The sequence below is a fragment of the Porites lutea genome, chromosome 3 (assembly GCF_958299795.1).
Source record: "Porites lutea chromosome 3, jaPorLute2.1, whole genome shotgun sequence".
In the NCBI taxonomy this organism is placed as follows: Eukaryota; Metazoa; Cnidaria; class Anthozoa; order Scleractinia; family Poritidae; genus Porites; species Porites lutea.
The window spans coordinates 18,069,731-18,092,462 of NC_133203.1; the positions used below are offsets into that span (position 1 = coordinate 18,069,731).

At 37.7% G+C, this 22,732-nt stretch overlaps 2 protein-coding genes across 2 annotated transcripts; one reads left to right on the forward strand and one right to left on the reverse strand.

Annotated features, from left to right (window-relative positions):
- Positions 1 to 1,201: 1,201 nt before the first annotated feature.
- On the reverse strand, positions 1,202 to 5,816 carry LOC140930641 (uncharacterized). The gene is made up of 6 exons (XM_073380360.1): positions 5,124 to 5,816; positions 4,648 to 4,776; positions 4,247 to 4,440; positions 3,550 to 3,623; positions 3,010 to 3,101; positions 1,202 to 2,481 (listed from the first exon to the last, which is right to left on the reverse strand). Exons 3-6 carry the CDS (start codon positions 4,384 to 4,386, stop codon positions 1,399 to 1,401), a joined length of 1,389 nt encoding a protein of 462 aa, XP_073236461.1. The 5' UTR covers positions 4,387 to 4,440; positions 4,648 to 4,776; positions 5,124 to 5,816; the 3' UTR covers positions 1,202 to 1,398.
- A 675-nt stretch (positions 5,817 to 6,491) lies between these two features.
- LOC140931766 (uncharacterized) lies at positions 6,492 to 14,316 on the forward strand. The gene is made up of 6 exons (XM_073381508.1): positions 6,492 to 7,956; positions 8,389 to 8,859; positions 9,844 to 10,028; positions 11,356 to 11,553; positions 12,420 to 12,581; positions 13,202 to 14,316. The coding sequence occupies exons 1-6, from the start codon at positions 6,492 to 6,494 to the stop codon at positions 13,757 to 13,759; spliced, it is 3,039 nt and encodes a 1,012-aa protein (XP_073237609.1). The 3' UTR covers positions 13,760 to 14,316.
- Positions 14,317 to 22,732: the final 8,416 nt, after the last annotated feature.

Here is a 22,732-nt window from a genome sequence, read left to right on the forward strand (position 1 = left end):
TTCGCGCGACACAAGGGCAAGAATCTTGCTGTCATTCTTTTGTGTAGCTATCTTTCTGATAGAGCTATCTGCACGCATATCTCGGCATTGTACTAAAGGCTCACGATTCCTTGTACCCTTGAAATATTTTGGCTTTTCACAAAAAATACAAATGCGCTTGTATGTCGTGGAAATATTGGAAGATCCTCGAATAGAGACTCTCCTAGCCACTTTTTCCGGTTGAGTCTGGCTACACTACTGGAAGGGATCATGTGAAACCTCAGTGAAAATTTTGTGAAAATTTCACAGTATTTTCACTTGAGATTTCACATGGTATTTCACAAATTATGTGAAAAAATGCTGTGGTATTTTTATGTGAAAATCCTGTGGAAATCATGTGAAAAGGGTGTTCCCTTTCACATGGTGTTTCACACTGTTGAAGAGCATGAAAAAGATGTGAAATAGACAAAGATGAGTAGGAGACCCTTGGGTGTGAAACTACAAATGAAAATTGTCCATTCCACGGTATATAATTAATAGATATAATAAAATACGCGAGGAGCCGACTGGATCAATCAAACCCATGCCATAATCATAACGTATGCCGTCAAAATTACATTTTAGGTTATTAAATTTTTTTCAACTACTTAACAATTATTCCTCAAGCCCGAATGGGCTCTCAGAGATTCAATTCAATAGCCAAAGGCCTCATGGGCTAATATTGACTCATGCCCCAGCTAGAGGCCATGAGGGAGAGAGAAATAATTGTTTTAGTAAAATCCAACTAGCTATATAGTTGATCAAAAATGTAGAAACATAAAACAACTTTAGGTAGTGAAAGCTAGACTTTAATCCTTTTTTGCCGCCAAAAAAGCCAGCACTTTTCGCTTTAACTAGTGGGCTATAACATATAGCTCAACCAATCAGAACGCAGCATTGATAATAGACAACTGGATGGATTTTACTATTAAGTACTTATAATACATGTATAATATATAGTTCAATTTGATACTCATTTGCATTATGTTAAAATATTATTGAAAAAATAAATAAAACAATAATAAGTTTTAATATAAGATAAATGCTTTATTTTGCAACAACCAATACAAGCAAATTTAGAATTGAACTAATCTAAATGATACATGTACTATATGAAATTCATATGGTGCTTTAATTGATCATGATAACATAATATATGATTTTCATATATTCAAAACTTCAATATATTTTTTGATGCAAAACATTTTCCAACATATAAGGTTTTCACTATGTAGTTAATAATAGGCATAAAAAATAAGTGTGCCAGCAGGAAGTATTAAATAATTTATAACATACAAATTACTACCTGCAAATTCTTGAAGCCTTTAACAAGGCAAGCCTGGACCCTAAAACTGATGTACAGATCTCCAAATAAAATAACTAAATGTCAAAAAGTTTTGCTGGTACCCTTTTCCTTTTTTTGTCATCAGCAAGTACTGCAGGAACACAGACAGGGGTTCTGAATGCCTTAAACGCTTCTTCAGATACATAGACCCACCCAACAGATCTCTTTTTCTTTATTGGAAGGGGATCCAGTGCTGGCCTGCTATCTTCATTAAGAATTTCTTCTTGGGGTTGATGTTTTCCATTTGTCTCAGCTTTCTTTGTTGGAAGGGGATCCAGTGCTGGCCTGCTATCTTCATTAAGAATTTCTTCTTGGGGTTGATGTGTCCCATTTGTCTTAGCTTTCTTTGTTGGAAGGGGATTCAGAGCCGGCCTGCTATCATCATTGAGAATTTCTTCTTGGGGTTGACGTTTCCCATTTGTTTTAGCTTTCTTTGTTCGAGGGGGATCTAGTGCTGGCCGGCTATCAGCATTGAGAATTTCTTCATGGGGTTGACGTTTCCCATTTGTCTTAGCTTTCTTTGTTGGAAGGGGATCCAGTGCTGGCCTGCTATCATCATTGAGAATTTCTTCATGGGGTTGACGTTTTCCATTTGTCTTAGCTTTCTTTGGTGGAAGGGGATCCAGACGTTTCCCATTTGTCTTAGCTTTCTTTGTTGGAAGGGGATCCAGTGCTGGCCAGTTATCATCATTGAGAATTTCTTCAAGGGGTTGACGTTTCTCATTTGTCTTAGCTTTCTTTGTTGGAAGGGGATCCAGTGCTGGCCAGTTATCATCATTGAGAATTTCTTCATGGGGTTGACGTTTTCCATTTGTCTTAGCTTTCTTTGGTGGAAGGGGATCCAGACGTTTCCCATTTGTCTTAGCTTTCTTTGTTGGAAGGGGATCCAGTGCTGGCCAGTTATCATCATTAAGAATTTCTTCAAGGGGTTGACGTTTCTCATTTGTCTTAGCTTTCTTTGGTGGAGGGGGATCCAATACTGGCCAGCTGTCAATATTGTCAATCTGATCGGTATCATCATTGAGAATTTCATCATGGGGTTGACGTTTCCCATTTGTCTTAGTTTTCTTTAGCTTGCTCAATAGTTGATTGAGAGGCCAGTAGAATTTCTCCCCATTCTAATTGCATGGAAAGAAATGAATTTAATGCAAATTAACCACAAGCTGATTAAATTAATGCAATGTACGTGATCAACAATATCATTATAAGCCTTAACTTTATTTTTGCTACTGAAAATGAAAATGTAGAATATAAAAAATGCTCACCAGAACTTGCTAAGCCACTTTAATTACTCAAAAAAATTTCATGTTGATCACAAAATCAATTATGGCTACGTACATAATTTTCTGATTTTAAATTAGTAAACTTCATTTCCATAGCATGCACTTTGAGCTATATTATACAAAGGTGATGGTTGTTGTGTACTGGTGTTAAGAAAGGATAACAGCATGATCATGTTAATATCCAGTGTGGCCATTAATTACTACTGTACAGTTGATTATTCACCATATTTGAACTGCATAATTGTCATAAAAGCATGTAATTTGTAACAAAAAAAGAAGCTTTAAATTATTAAAGCCCATAAATGTTGCCAATCACGATAATTTAAACAAATTTAAAGCAGGATTGATTACTTATTTAATTACCTTAATTTCATTGAACTTGATTTTAGTTCCAGGGCAATGCGTGGTACTGGCCTTGTGGTAATTTGACAGCATAGATAGCTTGCCATTATCAGCTGGATATTTGGAGGAGAATGAAAAAAACATTGAAATTATGTAGATCACTGAGAACTGTCAGCAACCCCGGCTTAATTTAGGGAGTAATTAGGGTGGCAAAGTGCAGGAGCACTCAACAATTTGACTCGCCTTCGCAACGCGGCCAAGGTTAAAATCCTGGACGTGAAACATGCATGTTGTTCTCACCCTTTATAACTCCAAGACGTTTTTGGTCTACTGATCCGGTTTTCCTCTCCCCTCAAAACCAATGTTTATGTGAATTCTAATTTGATCCATAATTTATATTTGGTGGAGGAACTCGTGAAGAACCACTATTCAAAAGGGACTACCATTAACATGATCCTATATATTTATCATTTACAGGTGGGCCATTAATTTTTTTTGTATGATTGCATTATGGTTTCATTCAGAGTTGTACAGGAAGTATTGGTATAGGATTATACTCACAATCTTTTGCAGAGACTCTGATAAATGCTGCCCTTGCCAACTTAGTAGCTCCATCCTGCACCCAAACTTCTTCCCTGACAATGAGTTCAATGACATTTATTAAAGAAATGTGAGCCCTCGGGGGAGTGGGGGGTGGGGGAGATGGGCACTTTGGATTTCAAGTGACAGGGATGCTTGGAGGATTTTTTTTGGGTTTGAAATTTTCGATTCAGGGATCACAGCTTTTGGATAGGAAAATTTGGCAAATATTTTTTAGTTGGCTTGATTTAAGTAGGGATTGTTTTTCGTATTGATATATCGATCTGGAGATTTGTGGTAGTGCCCGCGTATCCTAGCCACGTCGTTCTACAAATATGACCTACAACCACACTATTCACATGACTGTTTTAATATCCAATACTTTCTGGAAATTTTTAAGGCTCGGAAATTCGGCATGGAATTTTTGGTTTGGTTCATTGCTTTTTTTTTTGGTTTTGTTGAGAGCCATAAGGATATTTTTGGGGTTTTGAGTTTTGCCCCCATTCAATCATCCCTGTCACTTGAAATTCAGAGTACCCCCTGGGTATTTTCTTTGAAGGGTATTTATTGTTAGGCCTTTTGAAGGAATTTTGAACCCAAAACGTATAATTTTCTGTGAATTACAACTATAACAGCAGCAACATGTACAGGGTTTGATTGAAAAAGAAATCTATCTTACCCACTGGTAAAACTAAAGTCAGTTTCCTCCTCATCACTGCTAGTACTGTTGTTGTTTGTCTCTAACATGGTTGTTGCAAGTTTGTCTTTCACAATAGTTGCAGTAGTTTTTGCAGTTGGTACTTCTGGTGCTTGGGGCATGTTATCCACTGTTTCCCTTACTCTTGTCAACTGAGTTTTACCATATTTTTGAAGCTACCGAAATAGAAAGGAGTGCAGATTAATAACTAACAACAATAGTATTTGATAACTAATATTTAATGCAACCCCGACATAAGATAAACTATCATCACTTATAAATGACCAGAGAGGTAATTGACTTGTATTTTTATTTACATTAATTGCAGTTTTAATTAGTTTATGAGGAATAAATTTGAGTTTGCATTATTTACATTTACATACCTTTTTAGAACGTTTCCAGTACTTAGTGTTGTTAATGTGATTTCGACGATATGTTAAGGCATTTGATAGTTTCTTCCTGACAAGTTTTTGTGCAGAGTATCCTGCTAGTTGGGGAAGTGCTGTTGCCACCTAAAAATGATCATACGAAAAAGCACTGTAAGCTTAACTCTCTAATACAAAGACGGAGAAGGATTCACGATTGAATGAACTTGTACACACGTGAGGACTCCTAGCACTCTGGTTCTCACTCAGGTATTAAGACTCACTGCTGGCATCTTTATACTCAGGTTGGCAATTAATTTTTTTCTTTGGTTTTAATTTTTTTTTAATTTTCATCTGCGAGGTAAAACATTTGAAAATGTGCTAGGTCTAGCTTCCCATACCACTGTCAATCAGGCATTCAAGGCTGATTTTGTGCCTTTTTGGGATGCAGGTCAAAAGCTTTTAGTTTTCTGAAATAGAGTAAATAAAAGTACCTTTGATAATACTTTGTCAATTGTCTTTGAAGGGATCTCTCTAAACGATCGAGCACTTTCCCAGATGCCAACCACTTTTGCTGCTTCTCTCAAAACGTACTGCAAATGTAGATGTAGGTAGATAATATAATTTATGTATGTCAGTGAAAGGATTTCCAGCTATAAGTTATGATAAGTTGACTGATAATGTTTAGAGAAAAACTTTATTTAGTACTGACTCTTCGGTAGGCAGTGTATTTGTCTTCAGTTGAAGTCACTACGTTTATGTAACTTTAGTCGGTACACAGACTTCGTTTTATTTTTCTTCTCGTTCTTTTCGAAAACATCGGCAAGGGCGGTGCGCAAGAAAGAAACGCTGGCGGTCAATACATCTCCCGCGGTTTTTCTTTTTTTATCACGCGCGCTCGAACGACTTTGAAGAGAAAATAGAGGGTCTGTGAACAGGCTAGTGTAACTTAAGCTTAATTAGATCACAAAAAAACTACTGTTTACATTCTCTGGTCCCAAAAGAACACGACTTTACAGTTCAGCTAGCGAGGTGTTTAATTAGCGAGATGGATTAGGAAAATAGCAAACTAAATGGACGTTCGCTTTTTACTGCCCTTTGTGGTTCTGCTTAAATGACAACCCTTACCAATTTAGTCGTGAAAAAAAAGCTACTGCACGACGTGTAAAACGAGTTAAATTAAGTTTAAGTTATATAGACAAGCTTAAGTTTAAGCTTAAGCTCATATTTTAAATTTAAGCTTACTTCGGTTGTGAAAACTGATATAAGTGAGACTAGGCTGCAAGCAAACTTTAACTTACATTAAATGTGTTTTGAGCATCAGTAGCTTTCTCTTTTGGTTTTCTCGGCTGCAACAACTGTGCGGCAGTGAAGTCCTGTTTTTTGATATCTAAAACGACTTCTTCACCATCGGCCAACTCGTGAGCTGTACAAGAAGCCTGCGTTGTCACCTTAGAAGTGTTTCCATTCGCCACTAATTCATTAAATATACTTGGCGAAACGTTACTCAACGCTTCCCTGATAAACTTTTCCACTATATTACCGTTCATTGTGCCCCGAAGAAATTCAAGGAAAGCGAAGCAAAAAAAGCTTTTCACAGTCCCTTCGACATCCTTCAACATCTACGATTTTTTTGAGCACGAATCTCTTTCTTGAAGGGGGCCGCGTAGATTTTTGCGCGCCAAAATAAAACAGCCAATCACGTCGCAACCATCACGATGACGTACGATGGGTTCCATGCGTTATACGTTATTTTGGCGCGAAAGGTAGTAGAAAAGAATGGGTCATAATAGCTGTTGACGGACCGTTGACGTTCGTTTATTTTTCATTGTTCTCTACAATTCCCAAGATCGAGCAGCACGATGCCGTACTCGCATTCTGCCGGGCCTACGAAACGAAAACAAAGACAGCAGCTAACAGTCCCTTGTGACTGCAACTTATGCCAAGGAAAACCTCAGACGTACCGGGTTGTTCGTCGTCATAAACAAGCTTTTGGTAAGAACCTTGGCATTGATTGTTATGAACATGAGGAAGACGAGGAAAGTAGTTCGCTTGATGAGTCGGTAGAGATCAAAATCGATGTAAGCTCAAAGGACAGTCCATCGAATTCGGAGGATTCCCAACAAAGTATGAAATGCTTGTTGGTCAGCAGTGGAACGGAGGATAATTCGGAGGTTGGATTTCACGTAGAACCGTTTAACAAAATTTCGACCACCTCGCGACCGTCGTATGAAAGCCTGCCGTCGGCTGATGATACCAGTGATGATACTCGTTCAGAAACTTCCTCAAATAGTAGCGTGGACGAGGATGACTGTGAGACGTTGCTCGATCCAGTAAGTTCGAATTCTTCAGATAGTCAGTCAGAAAACAGCGACGACGATGACACTGCTAAGTCTATTGCAAGCGCTGCGGAAAGTCAGATGATAGAAGAACTACCTCTTTATGAAGGAAGTTCTACGACTGTATTGGAGGCACTTGCTGGATATTTTGATTGGTTTACCACTCATCCTTCTGTCAGTAAAAGTGCCTTGTCTGAGCTACTGCAATTCGAACATGAGCATATTTTACCTTCTGGCAATAATTTACCTTCTTCCTACGAAGAGGCTTTGCAGTTTGTGAGACCGTTCATGCTGGATACAGTAACTTACCATGTATGCCCAAACGACTGTGTCATTTTTCGAAAAACACCTCGCTACGATTACTCAAACCTCAATACATGTCCTGTTTGTCATGCAAATCGCTTTGGCTCAAACGGCATACCTTTTCGTAAGTATGTTTACTATCCGCTTGGGCCGCGTTGGAAACGAATGTTCGAGAATAAAGAGATGTCTGAACTTCTTCAGAGTCATTGTTCATTCAGTGAGAGTTGTCTAATGTATGATGTGCACAATTCACCTGCGTGGAAACATGTGTTTGCTAAAGATGGTGTGTTTGGTGGGGACTGCAGGGGACTGTTAATTCAGTTAAGCACTGACGGGGTGAACCCCTTCAGTTCAAATAAAGTCTGTTACTCAATGTGGCCAGTTATGGTGACCATTCTCAATTTGCCCAAAATTCTGCGAAACAAGCATGAGTGTGTGATGCTTGCTGGAATAATTCCTGCTAATGCAAAACATGAGCCAAAGTCAATTGACCCTTATCTGGAGGTGCTTGTTGATGAACTGATAGAACTTGATGGTACGCTGTTTTTTGATGCATTTCGTAGTGAAAACTTCAAGTTTCAAGTTCGTCTTCACAATTTTGTACTTGATTACCCTGGCCTAAACAAAACATTCAGCTGTGTAGGAGCTGGTGCTCTTCAAGGCTGCATGTGGTGTGAATTAAGAGGTAGGCCCGTAACTGTTGCTTATAATTTCAAACGTTTGTTTTGACAGTACATAAACGTATGTGAAACCTTGCAGTTTGAATCATGTTCATAAACGAAGAGTGCTCCATTTGCCTTAACTCATATCCTCAATTTCAAGTTACAGTGTCTCAGTGTTTGCATGGAATGGTGATGCAACATGAAATTAGACATCGCAAAGAAAAATAATATTTATTTTTAGTTTTTATTAAGTTTAAATACAAAAAACTTTATACATATTATATTACATACAAGCTTTTCATTTGTTTGTAATACACAAGATAACTCCATATCAGGAAGTGAATTTTGATTTGGTCCTCAAAAAAAACCCAGCATTTGAATAGAGTTATAATGCTTCGGGGTTATATGTTTCTTATTAACAAGATTTTTGAATCTCTGTTTTGCTTATTTGACAGGAGAACACATACCTTTGTTGGACAAGGTTGTTTACTTGCACAACAGGCGTTTCCTGCCTGAAAAACATATCTTGCGAAAAGAAAAGAAAAATTTTCCTGGAGAAAAAAGTTGTAATCAACCACCTCCGAATAAGCTTACTAATGAAGACATCCAGTTTGATAGTATTGCCTATGACAATTGTAAGAATCCCACACAGGCAAGTCTTGTAGCAAAGGCCACAGGTAGCAAAGGTTGTAACTGTTTCATGCTCTTACCATACCATGACCGCATGAGACACGTTTTCCCAGACATGATGCACTTGCTCAACAATGTCGTCCAGGAGCTTATAGATGTTATCAGAGGACATTCTGATGGGATTAAAGTTAGGAAAGCAGAGGGACATTTTGGCCGGTTCCGTGGTTGCTGTCTGGTCGATTTACAAGAAAATGTGGAGTCAGACCAACACCAGCGTACAACAGGAAACAGTAGAGGTACAAAAACGTATGTTAAATCTGTATTATAACATAATAGTAAATTGCGCACTCTGATGGGTTAATAATTGCCCATTTACTATTTGCCTATGGGTGAATGCTGGTGAAAGGGAGCATGCGCTCAAAGCTGTACATTTTACTTTTTATGCGACTATATTTTGTTTTTATCCCATAGTTTGTAAAGGTTTTTGTCTAAATTTTTAGAAAAAGTTAACAAAAACTGTTAAAGATGAGGTAAAAAGGTTTTACAATCCAAATTGAGAAATTGAACTACTCATTCGGTAAAAACATTTTTTTTGAAAGAAGACTATATGATTTGCACACACCAAAGTGCACATAGGTAACAACACTCACATCATTCCTCTACTATCTGTGAGTAAATTAAGTTAAAATTTGTTTTCTTTTGATTGCCGGTATGTTATGAAAGAAATGGTAATCATTGCAGCTGTGCATCCATCTATTGATGCATGCGGAAGGTTGCTGAGCATGAGAAAAGTGTACGAGTTGTCTGAAGTGGCTCTAGCTTCTTGAGTGCTTAGCAAACGTCCCAAAAGTGCATGTATAACTTGATGGTTGCATGCTGCACATTAACCATGTCTTAATTGTACTGTTGTACACTTGTAGATTGCTATTAAGACAGTAGTTTGTTTCCACATTTGTTATGACAGATGTTTATGTGTTAACAAAAGCTTATCACAATTTCTACGTTTAATTTAAGTTGGAACTTTCTTGCGGTGGTTAAGTTGTAGTTGTTATATAAAAATTTAAGACTTTCTCACTTGGAACTAACAAAATAATTTTGAGAAGTTATGATCACAAGAGAGTTCCAGGAGTTCACTACAGGTACATTATTAAGCATGCCCAAGCAATGACAAGACACTAGTCAGCCTTTGAGAAGAAAAACTTCAAAAAAAAAAAGAAAAACTGTTCTTATCATGATGCCCATTATTTCGTCTCTACAAGTTTTACTTTTATCTCCTTCAGGCAAAGGAAAATGTGGGAAAAAGGGTAAAAGCAAACTCCCACCTGCACCTTTCTGTCTTACTGACAAAGAGATGAAGCTAGCAGATCAAAGAGCACTTTCCATTTGTGTTCCAGTTAATTATGGTTGGAAACCAGCTCCAATATTTTCAAGTAAATCGTACAAGAAGTCACATGACTGGAAGCAGGTAACGGCGTGTCTAAAATAGAGGCCACTTTTCCACAGGTCATCAGATTATAATTACAGGTCACCATGATACAGATAAATGAATAGCATTAAAAGTGACGTCTCCTAGCTCTGCTCTTTTAGATCAAGGGGAATCTGTGTGGTTTGGGAATTTATCGATGGAGCAGTGACCTTTGTATTATAGTAGTCAAAAAGACAATTTCAAACGTTGAAATGCTAATTCAAGATATTCTAGATGGAGTATTTTAATTTCTGAGATTGCACTAACTGAGGAGGTGTTAATTCAATAACTATTATTTTTAATAGGAGAGATCCAAATAGTATTTTACCATTTATTAAAAAGTGTACCTTCTCAGGGATAATTTTAACAAAGGAGGATTAAGAACTAAATTTGTGTGGCTAAAATTTTTCTTTAGAATATTCAGCTCTTTTTGTTTTTTCCTATAGTTTTTCTTCTCCTCCTTGCGTACAAACAGCCACTTACACCTTTGCAACTGACATTCTATTGAAAAAGTCTTGTCAACACCTTCTTTCAGGAAGAAACCCATTTTTGAGTCTGTCCTGTTTGATTAGAGAGTGTAAGCTTGTTAAGTTGTTTAATTAAAAATATGTCATGTGAATTGTTTGTTAAGATTGTAAGATGCTTATGGAAATGGTGATCCTTTCAGCTGTCTTTCTCTGAGCAAAGACCGCCTTTTTCCATTTATTATTCAATTTGTTTATTACTTGAAGGAAATTTTGTAAACTAAGGGAAAAATAATGTAAATCTTATTTCAAGTTACTTCTACTGAACATGTGAGAAAGCTGTTACGACCAAAGTACTGATCATTGTAATTTTTTCCTAAGTCTCTGGTAGTGGTGTTGTGTTTTTGGGAAATTAAGACGAGTTCCAGCATATAAATATCAGAAATAGGTTGTTCTTGTAATGACGTATCAACTTAGCGCAGCTGCACCCACGTAATTCATTAACTGAATTTGAGTGGCAGTTTGCGCCTGAAACTGTGTATTTGGCTGTGAGTCCATAAAAACGCAGCGGTAGAACTAAGATCAGAGAGCTGCTATAGATACACTGAGCTATGGAAAACGTGTAACTAACATGAAGGAAGAAAATACAGAGTAACAGATTGAACGAAAGAGTTTTTGACTAAGTTTCTGTATAGCAGACTGGTGAGCTAGCTAGTTCCCCTACAATCGGTTAAGCTAATACACCTTTACTCTTGATCTGCGGAATGTGACCTGAACTTTACACCCAGGAAGATGGAACCCTACTCATGAAATTATCTGAAGTAATTGAGGGATTTCTGTTTGCTTTTGTACCTAATTTACAGCTTGCAACAGATGGCATTTTGAAATTCTGCCTCAGAGGATTCCTTGGAGAGGACCAAAGAAGGACTTTATTTCAGTTCCTTGACATAATGTCCAAGTTGTGTGCTGATGTTCAAGATGCAAGCAAACTTCCCAATTTAGAAGAGGAAGTTAATGTTACCCTGGCACTTGTAGAAAGAGACTACCCCATAAGTGTTCATGTTTGTCTGGAAAAGTTGCATTTGCAGGGGGGAGGATAAAAATAATATTGTAGTTTGCTATTAAAACAGTGCATTCATGAAAGCATTTATAAACACCTAAGCAGTTTTTAACAGTTTCTACCTTCAATTTAAGGTAATGGAATAGTTTTGCGATGTGTTTATCTTTAATAGAACAATTAATTAAGCTCCAAGTGTGATATTGGCTTTTATTGATTTTCTCGGAAGCCTAGGCATTTCTTTAGCGTACAAACAGACAGCGTTACCCATATTTCACAAACCCCTTTGTATTTCAAGATCTCAATCACGCATTTTTTTGTGGCATCTTCCTCTTTTACTTTACAGGAATGTTTCTCTGTTCCCATATTTTTTTGTGAGTTTTAAAAATAAATTAATGATGCCACAATATGATTTTTGCAGTTCATATTTTGAAATAGTATAGAGCTTGCAGGCAACATTGTACGTGACCATGCTTTTGGTTAATGCTAAAGCTGGCCTAATATTAACTGTGCCTACAATATTATGATCGGTGCTACTGATCATGAGTAATGTTGTTTTGAAAATGAAAGTAGTAACTGGGAAAACATCACAAATATTCATACTTTTGATTATCTGGACTTTGTTCTTTGGTACCTCCATGCCCAGAAAATCAAGCCTCTTGTATGTAGTACTTTAATTATTATTATTCTTAATATTAGCCACTTTTTCTTTTGTGGCAACAGCTAGACTGCTTTAGAATGCTTCAATCTATGATCTGCCTTGCCACAGTCCTGTGGAGCAGGAAAAAAAGTTATCTATTCATACAGAGAAGTGGGGGAATATAAAGTTATCAAGTTATTTCATCCTGTATGTCTGTTTGTGCATTCCAGAACATAAGCATGCATATGGTTCATCATGTTGTGGATGGTATTAAACTACATGGACCAGTGCATAGCATGTGGATGTATGTGTACGAACGATTTAATAGCTGGGTCTGCAAGCGAGTAACTAATCGGAGCCAACCTGAGACAACTGTTATGCAGACTTACAAAGTAAGACAAGATCTTTGCTATTATTGTAACTTATATTTCAATATTCAATATTTTATTGAATTTACTGTGGTGGAAGGAAGTTTGTAGTTATAAGCATAGTTTCAATTTGGGTTTCCTTGCCAGGAAGTATGTGTAATTCATCCTCTACATAGTTATTTATATGTTGTAATAGGCAATGTTTAGTATACTTTCTGGCAAATAAACAAACTGCAACTTAACTGTTTTTTAACCAATAAGTTAAGGTGACATCATCTTTAATGTAGCTGCCGTTTCCAACAAATTGTTGCCTCATCACTTTCCCCAACATGGTTTCTAGGATAAGTTTTTTCTGCTGGTTTGAATGGACGTGGACATGCATTTTAAAGTGTGTAAATTAATTCCCATATTATGCAATCCATGATTCCTTCCAAGTCCCAAAATCCTCCATTTAAGATACGATTTTCAATTTGTTAATGTACCTTGATTGTTAGAGTTTCTTCAGAAACAAACAACACACTTTTCCCTTTTTTGAGCTCCTGTTATACAAAATTTAAAGGGTAACCTTTTCAAGTTAGTCTATTCACAACAATGACAACAGTAATGTTTAACAAAAATAATTTAGCTGCTTGTTTTATCCACAGTTGTTTGATTGGTGTCAATTCATGAAAATGAACGGGAAGCTAATTTCAAAGCCCATGCATCTTGGTATGAGTACTCACCAGCCAACAGTTATTAGCAAACAAGGTAAGGTCATTGATCCCATAGATCTTGCCCATGAAGAAAGGCAAGTCCTGCGGAAGTACAGTGAAAAAGAGCTTGGTGGCTCTGAGATAGTTGCAGTAACAAGGTCCTTTAAAGAGCTTAGAATGGAGTCAATGTCAGGGAAAACAGTTGTGTGGGATGCAGCTGCAGCTAAAAAGTCTTCATGCATTGTGGCTGTTTGCAAGTCACCAAACAATGTATATTTTGGAGCAATTGAATCATTTTTGACATGTACATATAAGAATAATATGGTTGCCAAATTTGCTGTTGTCAAGGCATATACATCCAGCCACAAAGCACAAATAGACAGTGGCCTCTGGTATGCTTTTAACAGAAGAGTTAGCAAAAAGGTAGTTTTGTTTGACTCTTTGTCTGCACCAAAAATCACTGCCTCAGATGAAGAGGATCCAGCCAAACTTTGGATCATCAACTGTTAAAAGGAAAAATTATACACATTTGATGCTATATGTTATTCTCCAAGCCATTCAGAAAAGAAGACATACAAATAAAGTCAAAGCACAGTTCACTTCTCCTGTAAATGACTTCTGAAAGAGTATGAACCCATCAAGGCCAGTGTCTTTTATAATAATATATGCTCTTGTGCTGTGCCATATGCATGCACATTATGTCAACTGCATGAACAGATGGACTACAGCAGTGAAAAGCTAAAAGATTCAGTGATGGTAGAGAGTTCTACGGTTTTGTCAACAGCTTGACTAGCAAGTTCTTACTACATTATTATTTGTAATTGGTGGATTAATTGATCAGTGTATTACTACTATAATGTATAATGCTGCGCTATTGCTAATTACCTTTTTATTAGCAAATTGTTTCAACTACAGTGTACAGTACTTTACAACCTAGCTTCTTTGGAAGTTCAGCTGTAATTGTTCACTTTCATCAAGAAATGGTAATGTACAATTTTATAGTATAATAAAAAAATTATGTGCTATCTAGCGGATGCACATGCATGTATACACCATTGCATATATATAGCCAGTGTAAATAAATGTTATTCATCACCAAAATAACTTTTAGTTTCACTGGTTATTTCACATACTGTTCTTCTCCACAAAAGTATATTTTTGCCTTCACGTGGGTTTTCACATATGAAGTGCATAAAAAAACTCCAGAATGAACAATCACATGGTATTTCACATAATCCCTTGTGACACAAAGTTTAATCATGCTACTTCACATGTGATTTCACATGGTAACCTTAATTTCACAGGGGTGTGAAAAAAGTGAAAATCCTTTCACATAACTTTTCACACAGTCAAATGATTTCACATCTATTTCCAATGATTTTCACATACGTTTCACATGATGCCTTCCAGTAGTGCTATCAGATGATTGCTGGGATAATTTATCTAATAACTTTTTCATTGTAAAAATGGTTCGACACTTTCGATGGTAGTAAATGAGCGGAACTTCTCCTTTGCTTAAAGACTTCGAAAGTTCTACTACTACGATTTCTTGATGATTTTGAATCTGTACTGCTCGTAGCAAGGTTTTCCATGACTCCTCGTCTTTAGGATTAACTAAATCACTGCTATCGTCGGTGCAGTGAATGATACATTTCTTCTTGCAGAATCGCTTGACTGCGGCATTTGACTCCTCAGCATCATCAACATTTCTCTTAGATGAGGACCCTATTTGTATCAGACTAATATTTTTTCAGCGTTTAAGTTGCAGTGCAACTGCAACTGAGACGGGGACATAACAGCACATACGTTATATTATCATTTACGACACTCTGGAGTTCCAAAAGTTTTTTTTTTCACCATAGTGGTGCCACGATTTGGAATAAGTTACCACAAAAAACATACGAAGAATAACATCGCTAAGTCAATTCAAAATGGAAATAAACCTGTTAGCTCTCTAGTTTTCTGATTCCCGGCACACAGTAATCATGTAAGCCATTCAGGTATGTGTAGTCTTTATATCCTTTTTACTTCACTTAACTTTTTTAGACTGATGATTTTAGCGTGTTTAAAGAAACCATATGCATGTATGCATTAAAAATGGCATATCATATGGAATTTTCATTACCGAATAACCGATAATTCAAATAATGTTGACTGCAACAGGTTGATTCCTACAATAAGATTATATTTCAAAATTTATAAATATATTAAAGATGTGTATGATCGATATGAGCAAAAATTATACATTCAATTTCTATCGGATTATCGAAGTGACCATTCTACAAGATCTGTAAGTATTTCCTAAATTCTGCTTATTAAGTCAAACCTTCAAAGACTTTTGCCTCAAAAAGTTTAAGCGCCTTATTAACTAGATGATTTTGCTGACTTTTCGTGAAATTATTGCGTTTTTCACGGTAAAATGGCTATTAATCCGGCAAATCAAGAACCTACTCACCTTCCATGGTAGCCGCCATTTTGGATTTTATTCATAATGCTATTCAAAGGCTTTTTTGGAGTTTTCCTCGCTCTACTTTGGTTAAATTCAGAACAATTCATATTTTGGCGACAAAAAACGCAACAAAAAAACTTCTCATGTCTCTCATAATAAATTAAACTACAAAACATATAGAACATATTAAGTGCACATTTAGGTGGCCTGGTTGGTATCTCAAAGGTCATTTCGAGCACTTTTACATGAAAAAAAAATACCCTGAAAGCTACTCCTACAGAAAGGTTATCATACAAATTTTCAGTCTCCACCTTATGTGCTATCAATTCGCAGCAATCATCCTTTGTCCTTCGAGTTGGTACCAAAATCTCGATTGGCCCATGGACTATGCAGAGATCACTGATGTAATTATATACCAGTTTGAATAACCATAGAAGACTGGCACACCAGGGTATATTGCTATGGTCCTTCCAAATGCTTACTTTTGAATATGAACTCTGTAATTTATTATCTCGACCCAATAAAGAACAACAAACAATGGTGCTTTGTTCTGAGCATGATAAAGGTATATGTTGTCGTTCAGTTTTATCCTTGGTTCAACACTGTCTATGGTAACATATGAAAATGAGGGTAAAACAAAGAAAACAACAAATTAAAACAAGGATAAAATTGTACCCCAACAAACACTCAGTATATCAACTTCAACTAAACGTAACATGTTTGTATTGTCTACTTCTTCTTGGCAAGCTCTTGCAGCACAGCCACTGGTGCCTGGTTCTGTTGTTGTTGCTCCATTATAGTCATTTGCATCTGGCTTAGCTGTTGAAGCTGCTGATGTTGCTGCTGCTGGAGGTTAGCAAACATTGTTTATTGCTGCTCCTGTTGATGGATCAGTTGCTGTGTCATTTCTTCTTGCCGCTTTACTTGGGCACACTGCTCCTGTTTCCTTAGTTCTAACTCTTCTCGCCTGATTTTGAATTCTTTTTCCGACTTCTCCTTCAGATATACTATGGTCTCTGTTCCAGATCTCCTTGTCCTTTTTCTCCTTTTTTCGGGCTATTCACTAACATCATCACCGACCACTCTTTTTCTTGTTTCTCCAACTTTCTCCAAAGCCTTGGCTCTCATATCCTCTGCTTGTTCTTTTCTCTTTCTCTGCCTTGGCTTTTTTTCCCGCTGATATCATTTGCTGCTCTCTCTCTCTCTCTCTCTCTCTGCAGCCTCGGCTTTCTCACATATTTCTTCAGTTGCTGCATCAAACTCTGAGGGCTCATCAACTGCTATTCCGCTGGCCTTTCTTTCTTCTGCAACCTTTCTTTTGTGTTTCTTTATTAGAACCAGGTTTACACGGTCTCTTACAGACCTCACAGAAACCGAGAAACGGGGCTCAGACACTGCACTCAGGGTTAAGGCAATTTCTTCCCACAGTTCCCTCTCTCCCTACTTCCCTTTGGCTGGCTATACGGATCAACAGTTAGCACTTCTCTCACTAAAAGAAGATCATGATCTTTCGTCCAGTACAGTGGAGTAGTCGACCTTAAACATAAACAAAGTAGATTCAACTCCTAGTACAAAACACTTATCATGGGGTCACCTTTCAACTTTAGAAACAATAATAACCTGCAGAATACAGGGCAACTTTTCATGGTTTAATAACCAGTTCAGCTGGTTTAATTCACACTGAAAACGAGCCACGAAACCTACATAATAGAATTGTATAACCTTTTTTCAATTGTCGCTTTCTATAAAAATGCACACTAGTTAATTAAATGCTATCATCCGCTGATCATAATGCGGCTGAAGCCTCGAAACGTCAAGATATTTTTTCTTTATTTTAAAAGCGCATTGGATTATTTTCACCTTCACAATCTCGAACATAATTACAAACGTTACACAGTCAAAAATTTTTCAGTTTTTGTTGCCCTTAATGCAGATTGTCGAGTTAAACGAGCCACTGGATTCGCATTCAAAAGAGGCTCTGCCGTTGTGATGTTGAACCCAAAAATACGTTATATAACCTAAACATACAGTATTTCATAATCCTACAAAGTAAATTGAAAGAAAATATTCTCAGTAGGTGTTTGTCGACTGATGCAACAAAATTCTCCAAAATTGTGCTGGCAGATAAAAAAGCCAAAACGGCTACATAAGTTGTAGTGCTGTGCCCTTTTAAATCTGTTAAGAATATCTTCTTTGTCAAACTGTTTGACTTTTGAGTGATCTGAGCGGCGAATTTTCGACTGGTATCAGTGTGAGCCAAGCTTATTTACATTACATTTCTTACTCACATGTTCGTCTCGATCAGCATCTTGACGTTTCTGTTTAAAAACAAGCCATCAAATTGAAGAATAATCTCACTTTATGAAAGCAAAAAAAGCGATGAAAGTTATTTTAAATTGTCTCCCGGGAATATTCAACGTTAAGATAGCAGAGAAGGCAAAAAAGAATACTCATGTTTTCAGCCAACATCAAAGTGACTCTATTCACTTTGGGCCGAATGCAGAACGTCAAACTTTTTCCTGCCAGTCATGCGCAGATGATTATTTGGATTTTCCCTGAGAGCCTGCGGTCCCCGTCACCGTCTCCATCCTCGTTGCTTAAAGTCCCTAGTGTGGAAAGCAGTGCAAGCCCAGAATAGCATCATTACAGTGAAAAGAATGAAGGTTTGTTAGCCTCAGTCTAGTTGACTGATTTTTTACTATCCTCATTCCGATTCCCAGCAAACAAACAACAAACAAAGCACATTATGACGCTATCTTTGTGCAAGTATGTCCGAATTTTAATATTTGGGGCTACGGGCTCTGCAGGAAACGTTTTGAGAGTTCCAGGCTCTACAGTAAAATAATATTAGGGCTCCAAGCAATGAAGTGATGGGGCTGAAGGCTCAACGGAAAAAATTTTAGGGCTCCTGGGCTCCGGCCACTGCCCTTTGGGGCCCTGATTTAGGCAGCTGCACAAGGAGACAAGGTATGCAAAAGTCACACAAGCCAAAAAACAAAACCCCAAAGGACAAAAAAACATTGTGTTGGTCTGAAAAATTTTTCCAGTGTCTGGCAGGCTATTTGGCGCCATTTCACCATGAATGATCACAGTAAACCTTCAAATCTTGACAGAAAGTGGGTTGTAAATGGTTGCTAGTATTTAAGTTCTAAATTTATTGATCTATCAAACTTGAATAAACGGCCACAGGTTCTACTAGTTTCAGTTTTTTGGTTCTGTCCAATTGGATGCTCGTAACAAGCTTTGTTTACCGCATTACACGTAGACATGGAAGACCTAAGGAAAGAACAATTGCTTCAATGGGAAAAGGGCATTTACCCAAAGACAGGTGGCATACCAAACTCACAAGGGAAATCGACCAATTATATAAAAATATAAAGTGGGACCTTAAAGTTGTTCTTTTACTTTGTTAATGGTGAAGGTTTAAAACTCATGACGGTTTGACCAGATAGCCATTTTTTAGAAATTTCTGTTGCATTCTGATTTAGTCTCATAAATAGTCATTTGAGCTTACTATAATTCCCTTTAGAAATCGAAACGAGGTAATGACATTTGATGTCACAACTGAGGCATTGAACGCTTTAAGAGTTTTAGTTGTGGAGAGGGATTCTGACCAAGAGCCCGGGTCTGGTGGCATTAACAAAACTTACTGTGCATAACTCAGAACTGAAAATAAGAATCCTCTTTTTGCTGGTTTCAAATTGGGGGATGACATAGTGTTAAGAGAGTACATAAGCGCAGTTAAAGAGCACGCAAAGGAGAAAGAGGCAGTCTGCAGAACATGGCCATGAACGTATGTAACAGTAGACGAGCGGTGTACACCTGCATACGGGCTAGCTAGGTGTTCTTGAGGGGCCTTGTGACTTAGAAGGTCATGCTTAAGCCTCCTTGTTTTTTTGTTTTGCTGGTATCCAATTCTAAAAATGACTTATTCGATGCGTGGAATTCCGCCTTTCTAGCAAGTGCTAACCCAAATGATTGTTTCGCATCTTGCAAAACAGTTAAAACAAAACACCATGGAGATTGTAAAAAATAGGCCTGAGAGGTTAATCATTGTCAATTTAAAGATGTGTAGGTATCACGCATAAGTGGGAGTTAAGAATGTGAACTGCAAAAAATAACAAGCCCGTACAGGTCACATGAACAGAACGCGCTGCAGATAAGTGAATTACAAAAACAATGGGACACTCAAATACACTCAAATAATTAAACAACATTGAATAACTAGTGGCAATAAAGAGAAAAAGTGGATGGAGATGTTCTTTTTTCATGGTTGCTGGTTCAATGAAATTTGAACAATTTTCAGCACTCCTGTGGTCTCTAAAGGTAGCAACCATAGACAACTGTTTGTTTTTTAAATTTAATCAAATTTTGTTTTTCAACGTTCATTTCAAGTGACGCTTATTAGAAAATTGCACGCCAGAGACTGAGATATGAAATCACAGTTATTTTAATACTTGCTTATGATCTACTCTATTTCCTTACGAGTTATATCGTGTTTGATTCTGCAACACAATGCTGTGGACAAGGAGGTGTTTACAGGAAGCTTTAAGAAATATCTGATCAACGATGGCAACGCCAAGATGAATGGCCTTGAAACTTTTGATGGCATGGTGTGCTTAGAGTTTGCACATTAGACCTTACAGTACACAGGAGAGGCACTGGTAGTTACAGATCTTCAAGGTAATGATAATTGTCTAAGGCTAAGTTCCCAATACAATAACATGATGCCATTTATCTGGCTTTCTTTATAGTCCATGAAAATGCCACAAAAAATGGTCTGCGCTAGTTCATATGCTGCAGACACGTTTTTCTTGTCTCTCCATCTTTTGAGTTATTCTAGTGAGTAGAAGGATACCAGTAACCACTGAAAAAGAAAATATTAGTCTCATTACGCAGGTTAAGGCGTTAATTTCCAGGTGAAAGTTGAGAACACAGTGGGAGACGAGTCAAAGCAATCAAAGAGCCTAGAATTTCTTGGATTAATGTGTTAAGACCTGAATATTTCTGCACCTCTATATCAAGAGAGATTACTGCAATTAAAGCTAATTTCGAGGAAATTGGTAATAGAATTGAAGAACTTTCACTTGTGACTGACAAAATCCAGGCCTACAGCTATGGTTTTATTGTAAAACCACTTGGCATACCTGAACGTGTGACACAATTGTATGGAGGGGCATTCTGGACAAAAATGCAATCTAATCGCGACTTGCATTTCATTGGATCGTGTCCGTATTCCATTGGATCGTACCTTTCTTCCATTCAATTGTACTTCCATTTCATTTGATCGTACTTTCATTCCATTGGATCGTACCTTTCTTCCATTCGATCGTACTTCTATTCCATTCGATCGTACTTTCATTCCATTGGATCGTACCTTTCTTCCATTCGATCGTACTTCTATTATTTTGTCGCTAGCTATATGACATTGGTTTATTCCTCTCTGGTATTTCACATTTATCCGTACCTCCGTGGAAACAGCATTCCATCGGATCGTAACTATCGTTCGGCCGTAGTCACCATTTGGTCAGCGGTGAAGCGAGGAAGGCTAAACCTCGATCTCGTGTTAGTGTGGAGACATGCGACTTATGATTACATGACGTACAATTGAAAATCGAGTCACACGTGTGGGAAAATGGCTCACGAAGGCCAACATCAGTCCCCGCTTGAATTGATAACCCAGAATGTGAGAAGCATTTTAGCTAATGTTCTTAACAAGCTTGAGTGTGGAGATGTGGATCATAGCATTGACTTTGCTAGATACAGAGTTGAATGGCTCTGTTCAGTGCTTGTGAGGCTTGGAGGAAGTCTTGAAGAAAACCTACTGCCTCGCCTACAAGAGGCCCAGCAATTAATGTATTTACATTCGGCGGAGCTAAACGTAGTGGCAGTGACAGAGAATGTAAATACTTTCCTATTGGAACGAACGCACGTGAGCCGCTATGGCGTTAATTGACTCTATTGTTGCAAGGTATATAAGGTTTTGACAGTTGTAATGTATTCACCTCAGCTCTCGAACTATCAAATTTTAAAATGCCGTTCGATGATGATCTCGCGCAAAGCATTTCTGAGCTCAAAGATGAGTTTCGTTCTGGTTTATCTTCTTTAAAGAGAGAACTTGCACAAGAACATGATGCTGCGCTGAAGAAGCTCAAGACAGTTAATGCTAGTGTTCCGAAATTTCAAAAAAAAGGCAACGAGAAGCAGTTCTTACTTAAGTCTGAAGTTCTTGAACACGTCCAGTCTGCTTCGACAGCCCTTCAGGCGTCTTCGGCTCAAGTTGAAAAGGCCTTGGAAGAGTTAAAGGAAGGTTCTAATTTTTCGACCCTGTCGGTGCCGTCAATTGGCGTAAGGCTCACCGTGGTTTGCGTGTTGGGAGTTGCTTTGCTTGTGGCAGTTTCGGCCATTTCAGGAATCAGTGCCCCGTCCTTCAGGCGCAGTTTTCACCTAGCCAACCTGGGAAACGTACGTGATGGACTGGGATGTTGGTGCACTCTTCGAGGACACAGATAAGTTAAGGAACTTTGTTGAATATGAACAGGGTCGTAGTTTTACTATCGTTGTAGCCGGTAGGCTAAAATCCCATGTTCAGTTTTGGCGTTCTACAATGTATAGGCGCCAGTCAATTTATTCCAGATGTGATCGAGCATGGTTATCGTATTCCTTTCCACTCTACACCCCCTGTTAGTTTTTCTAGTAATAATAAGTCAGCTTTGGCGCATTCTGATTTTGTTAACGAAGCTATTTCCGAATTGTTGGTTACCAAGCGCATTTTTGGATCGGAGGTCCTGCCCCATAACGTCAACCCTCTCTCCGTTTCTGTTCAGTCATCTGGGAAGAAGAGGTTGATCTTGGACTTTAGGTTTGTAAATAAGCATGTCTGGAAGCATAGGGTCAAGTTTGAGGATCTTAAGGTTGCTCTGAATTATTTTGACAAGGATCATTTCATGTTTTCATTTGTCCTTAAGAGAGGTTATCATCATGTGGTTATCTTCCCACCCCACCAGACATTTTGGGTTTTTCCTGGTTTTACC

What these genes read in the sequence shown, in the direction of transcription:
- LOC140931766 (XM_073381508.1), top strand. Translation starts at nt 6,492, where the DNA reads ATGCCGTACTCGCATTCTGCCGGGCCTACGAAACGAAAACAAAGACAG. An exon ending in CATGTGGTGTGAATTAAGAG is followed by an intron (nt 7,957 to 8,388) that starts GTAGGCCCGTAA and finishes CTTATTTGACAG; the next exon opens with GAGAACACATACCTTTGTTG. An exon ending in CTGTTATGCAGACTTACAAA is followed by an intron (nt 12,582 to 13,201) that starts GTAAGACAAGAT and finishes TTTTATCCACAG; the next exon opens with TTGTTTGATTGGTGTCAATT.
- LOC140930641 (XM_073380360.1), bottom strand. Translation starts at nt 4,386, where the DNA reads ATGCCCCAAGCACCAGAAGTACCAACTGCAAAAACTACTGCAACTATT. An exon ending in GACTTTAGTTTTACCAGTGG is followed by an intron (nt 3,624 to 4,246) that starts GTAAGATAGATT and finishes ACTCATTGTCAG; the next exon opens with GGAAGAAGTTTGGGTGCAGG. An exon ending in CAGAGTCTCTGCAAAAGATT is followed by an intron (nt 3,102 to 3,549) that starts GTGAGTATAATC and finishes CCAAATATCCAG; the next exon opens with CTGATAATGGCAAGCTATCT.